Source organism: Strix aluco, chromosome 16, assembly GCF_031877795.1.
Source record: "Strix aluco isolate bStrAlu1 chromosome 16, bStrAlu1.hap1, whole genome shotgun sequence".
Classification (NCBI taxonomy): Eukaryota; Metazoa; Chordata; class Aves; order Strigiformes; family Strigidae; genus Strix; species Strix aluco.
Window position 1 is genome coordinate 437082 of NC_133946.1, and position 17790 is coordinate 454871.

The 17790-nt window shown below is 35.9% G+C and overlaps 1 protein-coding gene across 7 annotated transcripts in view; it reads right to left on the minus strand.

The window, feature by feature from the left end:
- The window catches only part of SBF2 (SET binding factor 2), a 302371-nt gene that overhangs the window by 7127 nt on the left and 277454 nt on the right, over window positions 1–17790 (minus strand). For all 7 annotated transcript variants that reach the window (XM_074841630.1, XM_074841634.1, XM_074841633.1 and 4 more), the window contains 5 exons: window positions 16522–16707; window positions 10560–10686; window positions 9092–9219; window positions 6876–7109; window positions 351–455 (listed from right to left, as the gene is read on the minus strand). In XM_074841630.1, coding sequence (XP_074697731.1) covers window positions 351–455; window positions 6876–7109; window positions 9092–9219; window positions 10560–10686; window positions 16522–16707 — 780 coding nt within the window. The remainder of the gene's footprint in view (window positions 1–350; window positions 456–6875; window positions 7110–9091; window positions 9220–10559; window positions 10687–16521; window positions 16708–17790) is intronic.

Genomic DNA, 17790 nt, shown 5'->3' on the forward strand with positions numbered 1-17790 from the left:
TGATGCCCTCTGGCTACTTTCAGGCACCGATTTTTTTTTGTACTTCAAGCATCTTTTAAATATATCAAGTCATATATGTGTGTATTAGTAAAATGCTCATGCTCATTTTGTCTGCATGCCATGATCTACTCTGGAAAAGGAATCCCTTATAGCACAAAGGGATAGGACAAGTATAAATACCGTTTTCTACATGTAGAAATACAGAACCAGTATCATGGGTTAGAACAACATATTCAATTTTTCAAAAGCAGTATTTTACTCCAAGAAATACAGTGATTTTGTCAGTGCCCCAGGTAGCCTATATAGCAGGAGTGGAATTATTCTATTGGATGAACTCTTTTACTACTTACATTGTCTTGTCTGGTGTCATCCTTTAGATTAATTTTGACTCTTTCCCACAAGATCTGCCACCTTTCTGAGCTCTGATTTAATTTACTTTCCAATCTTTCGATTTCCTGAAACAAATAACAAGGGTTTTCTTAAGGATAAACGTTTCTAACTGATCACTTCCTGACAATCATTGTTATACAACCATTTTTTAGTCAATATTTTTACACAGGGAACTTTTAGGCCATGTTGCCCAGTGAAGTACAAAAACCTGTGTCAAACCAGCTATCAAATGAAATCAACCAGACTCAGGAGTCAAAGGCAACCAAGTGCAGCATCAGCCATGCTGTTCTTGCCTGTCACAGGTTGGAGGAGCCATTATGCTGGCAATTCTCTGCCAGTTCTCCTGAACATTCAAAATTCAACACCACTTGCCATAATAGAAACACAACAATGATAAGATAGGCTATATTTTATAAAAATATTTACAAAGAAGAAATCCTGTGCTGTGACACCAGCATTGTACATTGCCAATATTAACATTTACCCTGGTTTATAAAATGTGATACACAGCTGTAATAAAAGAAGGAAATGAAACAGAAAGATTTATTCAATTTGGACGCTAAACTGTAACAACATGTTCTTGTTGTGGAACTTGGGAATATGACCTATGTTGATAACCTCCAGTTAGGGTTATTTCCTGTTAATAAGACAGTACATGCAAAGTTAAGTAAAAAGAGGCAATTTCATTAGTTTATATTTACTTGTGAACACTCATGGATACACTTGTCATTACCTTGAGGTATGGTCCATATTCTTTGCCATGCTTTCTTTCTATATGTTTTCTTTCAACAACTATATTGTTATAAAAATCTGATTCTTAATGAAATCAAATTAAAAACTCAAATTTGCAAATCCAATTAAGAATTGCTGTTGGACGAAAAAATTGCCATAGAACAGAGAATTCCCATGCTATATGAAAGCCAAGTAAAACCCAAGACATTTATTGTCAAAGTAGAGACAGTAAGTCTTTAAAGACTTTATTTACTTCTACTATACCAAATAATTAAAGTAGATTTCATAATATCCTCCAACTCTTACTGGTCTCTTAGAATGAGAGTTTCTTCAGGAAATTGTTGTTGATTAAAAGACTTACAGAAAATGACTATATTTTTAAGGTAAGAAAACATTTTGACTGGGAAATTAATTCCTGAACTAAACTTTGAACTGGGAAGTGAAAATAAAAAAGCCAGTATTTGACAGTATAACAGGAACAAAATATTTCTACTAACTCTTCCTTGCTGAAGGTATATTAGAAAACTCAAAAGTATAACTAAATATAAGAAATCTGGCTTAACAGCAAGAATCAAATCAAAAGTTTTAAATACTGAAGGTAGTTGAAAGCCACATATACATTAAATATTATGGGACACTCTTCCTGACAAGAAATAAAACCAGAATAGTTTCTTCATAGGTAGATACAAAAATAAGGAATGGTGAAGACAAGCCAGACTAAAGGCTTCTCTAGATCACTTGTTCCTCTTTCAAAGTGCTGAATGTAAAACACTTCCTGATGGATACATATAACTGAAACAAGTTACCACAGACTTTTTATGTAAAAGGCTTTCCAAATTGCTGCAAAAGGATACAAGCTCTTTAGTACTTAGTCAGGTTTTAATCTGCTCATTCTCTTTCTGCCCTAGTCTTGACTGCTGAGTATGAATCTTTCTCTGCAGAATCTGAAAGTAACTGAAACTTGTTACTTGGCAACTGGGTCACATTCTTTCTTTTTTGGCTCCACAATGAGTAGCGCTTCCAGAACTTAAAATGAAAAACTTTCAACAATCTCCTATATATAACTTGAAAAGTTAGGAATAAATTGTCCTTTAACAAACCCTATGTAAAAAACTTACATGGCAGTAAATCACTAAGATTTACTCTTACCCTTCAGTTTTAAATTTTACTGAAAACGTCAGATTTTTTTCCTTCCATGTGTGGAATGGACTATGAATAGTTGCATTTCCTTGAAAGAAAAATTCCTTAATCTTTCTGGTTCATCTCCTGTTGCCTAGACTTACAGGAGTGGAAGTCAATATGTATAAAAAGAAAGGTTATAACAAATACAACTGTATGAATATCAGTTTCCTGAAATCAGTAATTACAAGCAGTTAGCATTATTGTGCCTTTCAAAAGATGTATCTGCTAAGTAATCTGCTTTGTAATATTTGAATGGTACTGACAGGAGTTAACTGCAGACAGTCCAGAACTGTGGAGACTAATCACCTCTTTTGTATCCATGGTGTGTTTGTGCACACAAAAAATAATCTGGGCAAAGTCCTACAGTAGCAAAGTGTCTCTAACAGAGCACCCTGTTTTGGAAGCCCTTCCTTGTCAGTATTTTCTCTTCAACTCTTGGACTAGAAGGCTTCTGAGACTTTGACTACAAATGCAAAACTGCTGAATATGTACCCAGTGACTGAACTGCTGCCTCTGTCAAGTGATCACTTGTGTGTGCCACAAGTTGTATATGACTAGTTGTGCAATATTTGGAGTAAACTTTTTGGTTCAGGGTCCACTTCGATGGATCAGTCTTTTTGGCACATAACCCAAATTTATAAACCAGCTCGCAATCATAAGTTCTATTTTTATTATTTTGCTGGTTATTCATCGACCCCTTACATAGCTTCAGTTTTTTACAGTTTTTATATTTATGGCAGAGTTAATCTGGGTGACTGGCATCCTGAAGTGTTTGAGTTTGCCAACCTCTGAGCAACACCATCTAATGTTAAGTGATGTAACTGCTGATATGTAAGAATAGGACATGTAGGTTTATCTCTCACAGTTCTTGAAAGTTCTGGAATCTGAGCCACTCCCAGTGAATTAAGGGGACTGAATACATTTCCTTTCTAGGAACGTTAGCAAATTAGTGGGAAACAGTGGAGATGTGTCTGCCCTCAGGGATTTTGATTTGCATTTTCGCTGAAATATAGGTAGATTACTACCTCTAATATAACCAGCAACCAGGCATACATCACAGAATGGTTGAGGATGGAAGTGACCTCTGGAGATCATCTGGTCCAATCCCCCTGCTGCAGCAGGGCCACCTGAAGTCAGTTGCCCAGGACTGTGGCCAGATGGCTTTTGAGTATCTCCAAGGATGGAAACTCTACAACCTCTCCGGGCAACCTATGCCAGCGCTCAGTCACCCTCACAATGAAAAACCGTTTCCTGATGTTCAGATGGAACCTCCTCTGCTTCACTTTGTGACCATTGCCTCTGGTCCTGTCACGGGGCACCAACAAAGAGAGAAGCTCCATCTTCTTTACACCTACTCTTCAGATATACAGATACACTGATAATTTCCCCCTGAGCCTTCTCATCTGCAGGCTAAACAGTCCCAGCTCTCAGACCTTTCTCATAAGAGAGATGCTTCAATCATTTAATTATCATTGTGGCCATTTGCTGGACTCTCTCCAGTAGCCCCATCTCTCTCCTGTACCAGGGAGCCCAGAACTGGGCCTAGTACTCCAGATTTAGCCTTAGCAGGGCTGAATAGAGGGAAAGGATCACCGCCCCCAACCTCCTGGATTAGGCAACACTCCTAATCCAAGCCAGGATACCACTGGCCATCATTGCTGCAAGGGCATGTTGTTGGCTCATGGTCAGTTTGCTGTTCCCCAGGACTCCCTAGGCCCTTTCTGCAAAGCTGTTTTCCAGCTGGGTGCTCCCAGCATACATTGGTGCATGGGGTTGTTCCTCCCCAGGTGCAGGACTTTGCACTTCCCTTTGTTGAACATCACTCGGAAAAGTTAGCAGCTCATGGATCATTTGAAGAGCTAGTCTTTATGGGAAACATGTAACCCAGCACTTTAGCCTGTACTGAAGACATAGCTCTTGGATATGCTACACTGTGGTATTATTTTATTGAATTTAACTAGCAAGGGAAAGCAAGTGCTTATAAAAAAAAAAAAAGGAGCAGGAACCTCAAATTTCCTGTCAAATTAGTTGTTCTTCAGTTTTATGGAGAAATCTACCTTTTTTTAATGGAGAAATTATTCTAAAAGTATTTGCAACCAATTTCTGAAAGAGGAAACAGAGGCATAGGTGTGCTGTTTCACAAGTACCCTTCATTTTCTTTAAAAAATGGATGGGTAGCTACTCTTACTGTCGGTACCTCGTTCCTAACTTCTATCATGCAGAAAGGCCATCAGAAAATGGTCTTAAAGGGAAGCACCTCTGTTTGGATCTGCTTTTGAACATTTATGTCTCCAAAGTACACTTCTAAGAATTTAAGGTTTGAACAACCTAACTTTTATTTGTTGGCTGCCTCTGATGTGGGAGAAGTGAATTGAGAAGCTTTGTATACAAATCTGTATTTTAAAATGCATTTTATCTTCTGCAATCTTTACAAGGCTTCATGCAGGATGAAACGAATGAAATGTGCAAATTGGTTAACTTCCTAAAAGTCATAAGGATTTGTGGAAACCATAGAGTCATCACGCACATCTGGTTAGAGGCAGATTGTTATGTACCCAAAATATACACTAGAACATTTACTGCTAAAAATTACACTTTTTGCTCTTAACAGAAAAGCACCACATTCTACCCAGGAAAATTCTGAATTAAGACACTCAATAAACTCTCTGTTTCAGCTTTACATCCTGAAGAGCACTACCTAGTTTTCGACTGAACAATATCTTTAAAACAAACAATTTTGGGCTTATCATTATAAACTAAGGGAGAATCAATCTTCCCTAGTAATTTACCATTGGCAAATATAGTCTCAGTTCAAACATTTTTTGGATACCAACACATCCGCAATTGATTTAACATTAAAGAGAGGACTTTCTCCTGCATCAGCAATAGCCCTAAATTAACAACTTGTTTTAAAAGAAGGTTCACGTTGCTTTTGAAACTTAGAATATTTTTGTAACCTTTAAACCACCTCTTCAAAGTTTTCCACATGTTCTTCTCCACTGCTATCTTTTATTATTATAATCTAATTCACAAATAACATTCAAAAGTCTATAAAACCTGACCCACATATCTTTAGAATATAATATGGCTAATTTCCCTGTTACATGGCAGTTTCTCACAGTTGTGGATATGGAGAGTTTGGCATCTACCTCAGAAAGAAACACAGAACAACACTGTTGCTATATTCCTGATGTACTTCTGGCCTTTAGTTACCTGATATGAAAGCTCTGTGGTTTTTTGCTAAAGAATCCCTGATATGACCCCTGCTGAGAGACTGCTCTTTCTTTGCATTTGTGAAGTTACAAGCTCTGAGAAGTTCTGGCTATCTTATTTTGAATCAAGGGGAGTTTTACAAGTGATGATTATTATTTTACTTTAAATTGGGCATTGTTCCCATGTTTGATCAATTATGATTGGAAGGAATGGACCAAAAGAAAATTGAGAAATGTGCCGGAATAAACCAAACTTTCTAGCAAAAGCAAGTCTGTCCTCAAGGACTCAAATCCAGTCAAAAACTTCCTGCCTTAAGACTGCTAAAAATCATCTTTGATTCAAGGCAGTTAGGGGACACACAGCATATCCCAATTTTCCAAGCACTCCAATATTTGGCTCCATAATCCCATAGTGTTCAAAATAAAAAGCTGTACATGGTGATGTGTATCTGAATATGCATGTGGCTTGAAACAATAACTCCAGGAAGCAGAGTGTCCTTGCTGTTTTCCTGCTCTATGAATCAAGATGATAATCTAAATATTAGGACCGTCAATTATAATCAACCAACACACATTTAAGAAAATACAGATTTTACACAATTCTAAATAACTACAACCATTATCACAATAATAGGATCCTTTTTCATCTTCTAATAAAGAAAGGACAAAACCTAAACAGCCTACATGAGCCCAAACAAAAGCCAAAATCAAGCATCTATTTCAAGTACCAAAATATTCTGAAGAATCTAAATTTACCAGTTTGGTCCTAGTAAACATAAGAGCCATCATGGAAAGCTTTTTTGAGAAATTTGGGTCAAGATGTTCAGTTTATGTTTGTGTATCTGTTTCCCACTTGTTAAAATCAACAACCATCAGATTCTGTCTTCTGATCTGTCTGGAAACCTGGGTCTTTGTCATTTTACCACACACCTACTTTAAACTGAGTAGAAAGAGGACAAGAAAGCTAGATTCAACATTTGCCCAAATGAAAAGAACAGTTCCTGCATTTCTTACAAAAGGCAACCTAAAAATTTATTACTCTACCTACCTTATTATTTAAAAAGAACAGTGAAAAACTGAATCCATGACTGGCTTTCTCATAATTTTTAACTACTATTGAAGTGTACTCCCAGAAAAGCTTTCATTCAGAACATAAGCTTTACAGGAAGTCTGATTGATTCCCAGACCAGACACCACATCTCTACATCAACCAGTCAGTTCTACTAAACACCTCTTTTGACAATCTATCACGATCCTTTTAATAACAGTGTATCTATAAGGCAATAACTTAAATAAAAACTAAATATGAATTTAATGAGCATAAGATAACTTAGTGTTCTGTGTAACACACGCACTTACATTTAAAAGGCTGCTGATGGCATCAGGCTGTATTTTTTTAACATCATCATAACATGGCCATACTATTTTCCTCTTGGTCTGAGAGAGTGAACCATCTGTTTGGTCAGCTTCCTCTGAAACACTGCATTTTGCTGTTACCATGGTCCAATCATAGGAAGGACCTGTAGCCAAAATCTCTTCAACATAATAATCCCACTTCTTGAGGCTGGACATATTTACATTTGGTTTCAGTGCCTATTTGAAACATAGTTTTATTATAATGACAGAAAGGACGCCTTGGAATTTCAGACTTACAATACAATACTTACATTTTCTAGATTATTCTAAACAATATTATATATTTAAATTTGTTCTAAACATCATATTGCACTTGTGATTAGTGCTGTAGTTTGATAATTTCCACAGCAAGATCTCGGCTTAGTCAGATCAAAACCTAAAACTAATACTAGCTTTGGGAATATACTGCTCATTTTTATCCTTCTACTAAACCATGTGACTACCAAGATCTCTAATTCAGCATATATAGTTGGTATTCTCACAGTCTTTGTGCCTCCTGTTAAAGATACAAAAGGCACTCGATAGCAATCCCCCTTCAGTTTTTCTCAGCAGAAAATCCAAGATCCTTTACCATCAGAGAAAGGAGACAGGTTGTATAATGTAGGTGGACATGACACTTGGAAAAAACACAGTAATATAAATTAGGCAGCCAGAAACTGTAGATCTTTCAGAGTAGTTTAAAACAGATCAATTCGTATTAAAAATGCTTTGGTTTCTTTTTCTTTTAAAAAATAAGGTAAGACTTTCAGTTGGCATGCACCTTACTTGAAGGGAATTACTGCCTTAGGTGAACGTGCAATTTTGAAGTCTGAAGAGTAATGCTCAGTCATAATGACTAATTCTGCTATTATGACTAATTCTGCTACTATGACTAATTCTGCTACTATGATACCATTTCATATAAGGAAATATAGTTTCTTCTAAAGAAAAGAAAGAAAACTATCAAAATATTGAAAGCTACTCCTAATTGCTTACTGATCAGGCTACTGCTTACAGCAAAATGGATAGAACATACAACGAACAAGCAGCCCATCAAGCTCCAAATTCATCACAGTGATGGTTCTACAGAGAAAACAGATGTTTCTCTAAAACAAAGACAGCTGAAGCACTTTCAATCTACTGAATGCACCCTCTGTTTTCTCCTTCCTCCCTCCTGCACCACCATTTTATTAGGGAAGTGTGTGTGCACATGTGTGTGGGTTGAAGGTGGCTGCACTGTTGACTGCAATAATGATCTCATGCAGACTCAAAATACCTTAAAGCAAATAATATTTTTAAATTTTTTTTTAATGGGGTCAGTTTATACAGCATATTTGGGTGCTATGTATGCTAAGATACAATGTGGTGAAACAACTTGAGGAAAAAGGGAAACCAAGAAACACCAGCAAAAATATCAGTGGTGCCATGGCCTCTGAGACAGTGGAGACTGTCCTGTCATTATGTTTTCTGGTCACCAGCAGTGGACAGACATGCAGACAAATTATTTATCAGGGTGAAGCTCACTGCCAAAGCAGGGGAGACCAGCACAGGAATGAACATCTATGCAGCAGTGGATGGCAGAAATATCTTAAAAGAGCCTTGTCTCCAGAACTACAGTAAGAACAGCACCCTTTTCTGGCAGTTCCTGAGATATCTTGACTGCTTCTTCCCCAGCTACTGCAGAATTCTATAATGGTGAGTGAATTGTGAATTTTATATAATTATTCAAGACACAGTCCAATCTAGTCGACATCCATTATCATATGAGACAGTGATATAGATAATGTGATTCAATCAGATCATTATAAAATGTATCCCCTTACGACTCTGAACTCCTTTCCCCACTAACTGTGGTTTACAGTATGGAATTTTTTTTAAACAATCTGTGCAAACTTTAAGATAATTTTTATAATAATTTGTATAATTAAATGAAATAAAATGAAGATTCTCATTTACCTCAGTGGGATGCATAAATACATGTTCCAGAATTTAGCCCTTTAAATGACATTTCCATAACTAAGATGACTGAGAATATAAACCTATGAGACACTGCTCCAGTCAATCAAGGTGGGTGAACTTTGTCCACCAAATGCTTAATTCAGTTGAGAACAATTAAAGTATCAAAATGTACACAAGGAATCACTGAGAATAACAAAACCACCGGTATTAAAAAATCATACCTCTATTTCAGCAGGGGCATAGAGGTAATTGAAGAAAATAGGGCTCCTTTTGTGCATCTTTTCAATACATTCCCAAATACAAATTCCTTTTTTGGCATGTTTATCTCCTTTATCTTCAAACAATGTCCCTAGAGAAAATAATAGCAGCAAAAATAGCTTCATGATAATACATAACAAACACTAAAGCATAGCCAAAAGGAATTTCACATGCTAAATGTATAGTAAAATCTACTATCAAATGCCCCTGCAAGAGACTGTATTTGATAAAACACCCGCTGTGCTTTGCAACCACAACTATTCAGTAGCATTGTATTTATAAACCTGTTCTGAAATTTACTGAAATACTTGAGTATATTTATGAATATCCCTTTCTGCCTGTGGCTATGCTGACTCAGCAGACCACCAAGCCCTGCTAACTGATTCTGCCCCCCACCACCCAAGGTTACTGGGACCAGCCCTTCCAATCTGCTGGACCAGCTGCACCTGAAATTACTTGCTAACTCATTTTGAGGAAAACAGATCAGGCTAGTGTAAAGAAGTTAGCCATAGATTTGTGCTATCCAAAATGACTTTGGAAGGACATATAGTTTATCCAAAGACTACTGGAAACAGGATTTTATATTGCATTAAATGTTATTTGAAAGGTAGTTTACCCCTGAATAAACAACCCCCCCCAAACTGTAGAACCATGTAACAACCCAGGTTGGAAGGAAGCAGAAGGTCATTTGACTCCAACTCCTTGCTTTTGGTCAAATGAAGGTTAATAATGAAAATTAAGTTTTTGTCAAAATGAAATGGTTGCTCAAGTTTAGTCTGTTCCACAGGTACTACAGTTTTTAAGAAAAGCATTCAAATTGACCATATGCCACGAGAACCACCCCACAAAGCAGTGAAATTCAGAGCACGTAAGTGTTTTGCTTGGTGAACAAGTTCCAAGAACGGCCTCAAGTGTAATTGTGCAGTCTTATTAAGAGGGCTCTGAGAGTAGATAACATCTTGGAACCAGTAAGGTTGCACATGATAGATGGCATAAAAAGGAAATATTGAAGAGAAATACTGAAGAGAATGCAAGAGAAAAGTGAGAGATAACAGATGAAAAGGCTTTCCTTTCCTGAAACCTCATGCAATCTGAAGGATTCCCAAGGACTTTGTTTCTGTTAAAATAAGGTATTTAGTAGGGGAAACTGAACCATGTGGGTAAATTGCTAAAAACCCCTGAGGCATGGCACTAATTTCTTCCACTTTCTCTTAGTCCCATCAGTGGCATGGCTCAGGAATCACTAATTCAGAAAATTCTACATGTTCTTCACCTCCGTTTTGCTTTATAATCCTAAAATGGAATTCATTACATCATCACGATGCAATTATTGGACCATCTCAAACTGAAGAAATTTTTTAGACCAAATATTGACGAGAAAAATACCCATGACTACAAAACCAATATGCAATAATCAAACATCACACATACCATGTTCTAGTCTTTCATAGTCTGAATCCAGAAGAAATGTTTTAAATCGATTTGATATGTGATGAAAAGCCAGAAACTTCAGGTAATATTGATTGAACTCAAACTCTGTTGGGTATTGGTTATGAATCTAAAAAAAAAAAAAAAAAAAAAAAGGAAAAGAAAGGAAAAAAAGAGGATATTGAGGTATAATACAAATAGATATGTAAGAAATAATAATGTGAAATAAGACAGCAAAATAATTCCCCCGTGCATGCTGACAACAAATACATCCATACACAACTGTCTTGTCTGTACATACAGATCCTTCTACATTTTGTCTAAAAATATTTCAGAGCTAATTAAATTCATGTATTGCCTATGCTACAAAAAATGTTTCAGAGCAGATAGGGTGTACTGTATAATAAGCAGTATTACACAAACTCCAGGATTCTTCTAAATAATCAAACTGGATGTAAATCTTTTACGATAACTCTTAAAGCACCATGTAACTTCATAGGCAAAGATGCTACTCCTGGGCGTAGCTGGAAACCAAACTTTAATCAGAATGTTTTGCAGCAGATTTCTTGCTGTTGCTAAGATCCCAACGTTAGCAGAAATGTACAGAGGTAATGCTGCAAATGATATTCCATCTACCATCACTGAAACACCCGATTTATGAAGTACTTGCTAGTCTACACATATTTCTTCCTTTTCAAAATATGTGCCAAAATATTATAGTACAAAAATATCCCCACCATACTGAGGAGGTCTCTTGCCATTATTCTTTTAAAACAGTAAAAACTATGTAACATCTTAAATTGTTATCCTCAGTTAAAGAATTTGTTGTTATCATATCTAAATCTTAGCTTGTGGCTAGGCATTTAAAATGCTAAGATACTTTCTCAGTTCAATATACCCACACTTACTTTATCCCCACTTCTCCCCTGATACAAATGACCACATTCCTGCACTGTTTCGTAGGAATAAAGCTAAGCAAAACTTTTTCTATAATAAATTCAAGACTTCATAGACAGAGCAACTTTTTAGTTCTCTTTATAAAAAATATTTTTTCTGACATATATTAAAATATAATCCAAGTACACAAATTCTGTTCAAAAATGACATTTGAGCTGAAATATAAAAAGCTCTGCAGATGTGTGTGCATTTAGACACACAGACACAAATATACAAATACTTTAGTATATGTTTTTTCCTTGTTAGAAGTCTTCTTTAAGATATTATGAGAAGGAAAGGCTACATTCTGCTATTTGACATGACTTATACAGGGTCCTAAATGTCTACTTATGGTCCAATAATTACTTTAACACATTTGAACACTTACAAGAATAAGCTGCTACTAAAATCCTGTCATGGATCTAGGTGTTGTGAATGATCCCAATTCTGAGATTTCTGGAACTACAAGTAACTAGAAGTTATAATAATATAATTTACTTTTTAAGTGAAAACAACTATCATCTAGAACTCTTCTTTGATAACGATGAATAATGTAGTTACTGTTATTGTCTGTGTTCTAATGGCTGTGGCTGATTTCAGCACACCTGGAGATGGGAAAGACGCCACAGCTAGGTGAAGCTGTTATTGATGATTTGTTTAGCTGCAGTGCAGTCCGCAAAATTTAAAATATGGCTGAGCTATCAGGGAAAAAAACCTCCTGATAAAATACAGCTCCAACATCTGAAGTGATAAATTAGAAATATAACATAGGAGAAAATAATTGTATTAATTTAAGCAATTAAACATAAAAGACATTTTTATTACAGTAGGCAATGTAACCACTTACGCTGAGGTTAAATACAGCTGGTTTATCTCTGATAACTCTTTGGTGCCATTTCAGTTAATTAATTGATTTTAAGGGATATACTCAAAATTTACATGTAAGTTAGAAGCAATGTTTTATACAATTTCAACACATACCACCTAGAAAGATAAGTCTATAGGGACAGTATCATTGAAAATTACAACTGCGTCATCTTTTAAAATGCTTATTCTCCATAATATATGAACATTTAAAACTCGAGTAGACCAGTAGGTGTTTCCAATATTATGATTAGAGTAACTCAGCATTTTAGAATTCTTTTCCAAATCACCATGTTCCCAATTAACTTAAATATCTCCCAGATGATTTAATAATCTTACACTTCTATCACCTTTCCTTAGTTTTCCAATACATTTTCGTTTTGTAATCCCATTATATACCAATATTTACTTAGTTTAAATAAGAAATACAGTACTCCAAAATGTCCTGGGCTTGTCATCACTAAATGGCTACTCCTGCAAACACTGGAATAACTGAACACATCTACCATGGGAGTAGCACAGTCACCTCCTCTTACACAGGGTGCTGTAACACAGCTCCTTATTGAGCTTAGAAGAAGTCAGCTCTAGAAAATCATTCTGGTTTAATTATATTTAATAAATTACCAAATAGATACAGAAAAAAATAAGAAAAGTTTCCTGCACTGACATCACTGTCATAAACTCAATCTTCTTCAAAGCAGAGAGTGTATCTGCCAGATGCTGCTATTGTGAAAGAATGATTTTACATTAATAATTCAGCTGACACCTGGAGATACTGGCATAAACAATGACTTTTTACAAGATGATGCAGTTCTAATTTAGAAGTAACTGCTTCATTTGTTTTCTCTGTATCTTTAGTTTAACCCATGACATTTAACGCACATACTGGCTCTGTGGTGACTTTCTACTGCACCTAGTATATCGAGACTATAATGGTTAAAAATATTTTGAAAGGACCAAATATTTGTTTCCAGTGAATGGGCAATTTTAAAAAATTGATCATAATATATTACACTTCAGGGTCAAGTTGCGATCTAATTGGATTCTGTAGTTGTCTAACAAGCTGCATGGAAACCAATGAAACTTAACAGAAATGTTAAAGTACAAATGTTAAGTAAATTTTTCATAGTAACTCCTATGAAACTTCAATCATTAATTTGACATCAAAATTAATTTCCCTAGAGTTTACAACCATACTGTAGGAATTTGGTAAGTCAATACTATGCCATCATCAATTAGAAGACCAACCCTTGTGAGTCTGTTTTCTAAAAAACATACTCACGAGTTGTATTCTAAATAGGATTTTAAGTCATTTATCTTAAAGTTTTTTTCCTAATAACAGACAAGTCTATATTATCTATATTACACTGATTATGCAGTAAACCTGTGCTCCCATGCCCTTGGCTGAAGATTACACTGGCTGAAAAGTTTATAACCCCTAGACAGCCTTATCTTTCCTCATGAGAAGTTACTGCCTCCTTCAGATTGACCTACTGAACTGCTTCTAAATCCACATCCTTCAAAATAAGATGGTCTTTTCTACAAAATTTTTTCTACCATTTTGATTGGAAAAGGAGGTAGGTTCACATGAACCCCTTAGCTAACTGACTGGAAGGGTAGTATCTCTACCAGAGAAGTCTACCTCTACTAGCTCCAGATGGCCTGCAGGATGTAGTCTTTCTGCTAGCTGAAGCCAGGGCATATGGACACAGCTTAACACCAAAACCCAGAAAATACAGGTCTTTCTGTAAAATATATCTGGTAATAACTTGCATACTTTATACTGCCTCTTAAAGATAGAGAAGAGTCAGATACCTAGTGACATGCATCAAAGCTGCTATCTGAGATGAATTACAATGGCAATGTTCTTATATTTCCTTGACACATTCACATGTATAGTAGCAATAGTTTAGGCACCTTGCAGCTGGAGGCAAAAATCATACCTGACAGCTGTTAACAGCAGGGGTTTATACCACTTTACATTTCATCCTAACTTTTAAAGCCAGGATGATTATAATCCATTATTCCATGTTCTTATCTGCAGATCGTGTTAAACCAAGAAAAACCAAGAATTCTGCCATGAAAACAACCATGGTACATTCTATTTTATGAGAATAAACCAAAATCTTTGGATAATCCATTTGTTTCCAAAGTTTGTGTGATCTCCGGACTTGAGAAAAAAAATACTGCACAAGTATGTGAGGATAATCTCCTTGCTTTTCTTTATGCCAACTTTCTAAGATTTATTACAGTAAAACTGGAACAAAGTATTTCCAGGGTCACAAACAGGATGTAGGCTATGTCTACATTAGCAAGTAATTCAGAGCAAAAGGAGCAGACTGAAGCAGCTGGGGTTGAGGTCCCTGCAGCTATACTACACATTTACTGTTTTACTTTGGACTAGATTTAGTCCAGTTGAGTTGATGACCTCATTGTACATTTATGACTCTCATTGGTTATAACTTAAGTGATGAATCATTGGTTCAGATCCTTTTAAGAGCTGGTGAGTTTTTAGTACATTCTGAAGCAGACCTTTTAGGTTAAATTCTTTCAGGAAAAATCTGGTACACATGCACCAAAACAGCATCAACAAATGGTAAGGGGAAGATGCTGGAGGGATTCACTTCAAAATTACACTACTGCTTGAAATCAAATGTAGGTTTACTCCATTCTACTAACAGTGTTATCCAGTCAGCTCATTAAAGCTTGGAGAAGACATCTCACAGCAGAGAGAATACAGCACCAGATGAATGATTTACACACAAAATTGCACAAACCACCAAGCAGATGGGTTTCAGTATTAAAAGACATGGCTATTCTGTCCTGTTGTAGCCACTGCAGCTAAGAATTTGGTTTTTTCTACTTCAGAAAAGGACCAATAACCTTAAGCTATTGTAAGGAATAGTTACTGTGACAATTCGGGATATTAACTTGTTTGAATGAAAAATGCAGTACTGACTCTCTTTAGAGAAATCTCCCCATTTTAAATAAAAATTACCTGAGGACCACAGCCATTGGGAAACACATCAATGAAACATGAGACGTGACAAATACTTCTAAGGTTTTCTGATGGGGAATGCTGTAGGAATCGAACCAAATTCCAAGTGTATGATTGATTAACTTGCAAGACAGCAATAATGATGGCTGTTGGTGCTTAATGTTGGAATACAAACAAGATTTTTCTTTTTTGCAACGTGTTCTTCAGTAAGTCTTTACTCATCTTCTTATAAGCTCATTCATTATCAGTCCCATAGATATGTAATGATTGTTTTTCACTTGTTTAGCAAGTTATTTAATCTGTAGACTTTGCTTCAGTAGCAGAGTAAGTCTACTCGCTGACTTCTCTTTCAGAGTCTACTTCGTGGAAGTATTCGCTGTGAATGTCTGTTCCCAGTAAGACTGGTTTAACAGTCATCTTCTGTGAGACACAGTCATCCATAAATTTTAATACAGGTTAATAATGTCCAAGAGACTTTTCAGCTTTTTCAGCAAGAAAAATGAGAGAACTGGGAGAAGAAAGACATATGTACAAGGGGAACTATGCAAGCTCCTCTATTGTGTTTGCATACATAGAGACTCTGCAAAGCATTTAAATTTACTGGTTTGAGATGAAGAAAAGGACAGACTTTAGAATTAACCTGAAATGAGTGTAATATTCTTAACCTAACTTCTTCCTACACAACGTAACTGTTGGTGTTCACCTTCTTCTGAACATGCAGTATATATAAAAATAAGAACATGTCAGGACCCCCTGGTTTGTAGCTTGTTGTTTCCAGAACTTACGGAGTACAACGCTCATCATCAGGCACAAGGAATTAAAAACTGTCTACTCACTGTACTAACAGTCAGTTTCTTGTTCTGAATAAAGGTACTTCAAGACTGCCAAAAAACAGGCTTAAGCTTAAAAAACTTAGAAATCTCCGCATAAATGACCTTAGAGGATCGGTAATGCCAAACATCCCTCTTAGTCTGTTTTGCGTGGATGGGTCAGTCTCCTCTAGGCAACCATTCCAACTCTTCTTAAGGTGAAATCCATTCACTTTAATAAAACCTAGAGAAGGGCGTTACTAGTCTTCTCTCAGACCATTATCTATAACATCTGAAATAGTGGCATCTACACACTTACTTAAGAATTCTTGTAAATTAAAATTAGAGATTAATTTACCTGATGCACACAGTCTAAGAACTGTAAGAAAACAGGAGCAAATCCACTACCCTGACAATTGAGAGTCAGATTACTCCGTTGACTGAATTTATGACCAAAAGAGAGCCATTCCTTTTCCACCAGCATTCGGAAGCCTTCAAGTGTCCTATAGAAGGGATCACTGAGTAACTGCACCAGAGATACTACCTAGATCACAAGACATGATATATTGTGTTAAAAGTGACAGAAGTTAGAACACTTTTGTCAATGAATATAAATAATCCATAATCGGTTTATAGTTCAAGGAAACAAAAGCCTTCATGTAAACTCAATTACAAGTATTTTACCACATACATTAAGTATTTTTTTAAGACAAACCAAATAATCTCTCGCATGAAAAAGCTTCAATTACACTGAGACTTTACAATAACTGTAAAAGTCAAACCTGAGCAACTATAGACTTTGGAAGTTATTATAATGCTTACCACATTTAAATTACACTTGAAATAAAACAAATTTTATTAATAAAACAAAGATAATAAATATTTATAAAATAGTATCGGCTACCTCAGCAAAGAAAGTGTTAAAGAATTGGTTCTGAGGGTGACTTTTAGAGTTTCTCCTGTGTTGCCATGCTATGGTGCTCACCAGCCAGCTTCAACCTGTTTTTACAGACAGCATCTCAGGAGACTTTAAAACACAGTACAGATTTCTTTCATTTCCAGCTATGTAGGTCCCCTTCTCTATTCTTCATTGTTTCACAATGATTCCAATAATTATGTTAACATTCTTTTTTGGCTTTGTTTACCTGGTATCAGGATGCTGGCTGCACATGAAGTTTTTATTTACTAGAATTATTGATATCTGTGTTTATCTTCCGAATTATGAAAAAACTACATGGACACAATGCATCCATTAAATGAGGCAGCGGGTCTTCATTCACCTAATTCATAGTTTGTTTTGGAAACAATTATCTGTTGTGGTGATCTGTCCTTGCAGTAGGTGTTACAGTCACTTTAGCACAAATTTAGTTTTCTCCCTGTACGTTTTTATGGAAAGTGAATGGCAAGAGAAAGAATTCCTCTCTCTCTGTTTACAAAGATAAATGAACAGTTGTGGCAACTTTCAGCTTTCCTTCTTACATACGGTGAGGTGTAGGAATGCAGATTTTATATCTAAGCCTTAGAGCTGTAAGTCCATCAGGACCCTTGGAACAAATTCATTTTAAGCAACTCTTTCACGGTGTAAATTGCAAATGAATGCAAGAATTCATGCATTCTAATTTCTTCT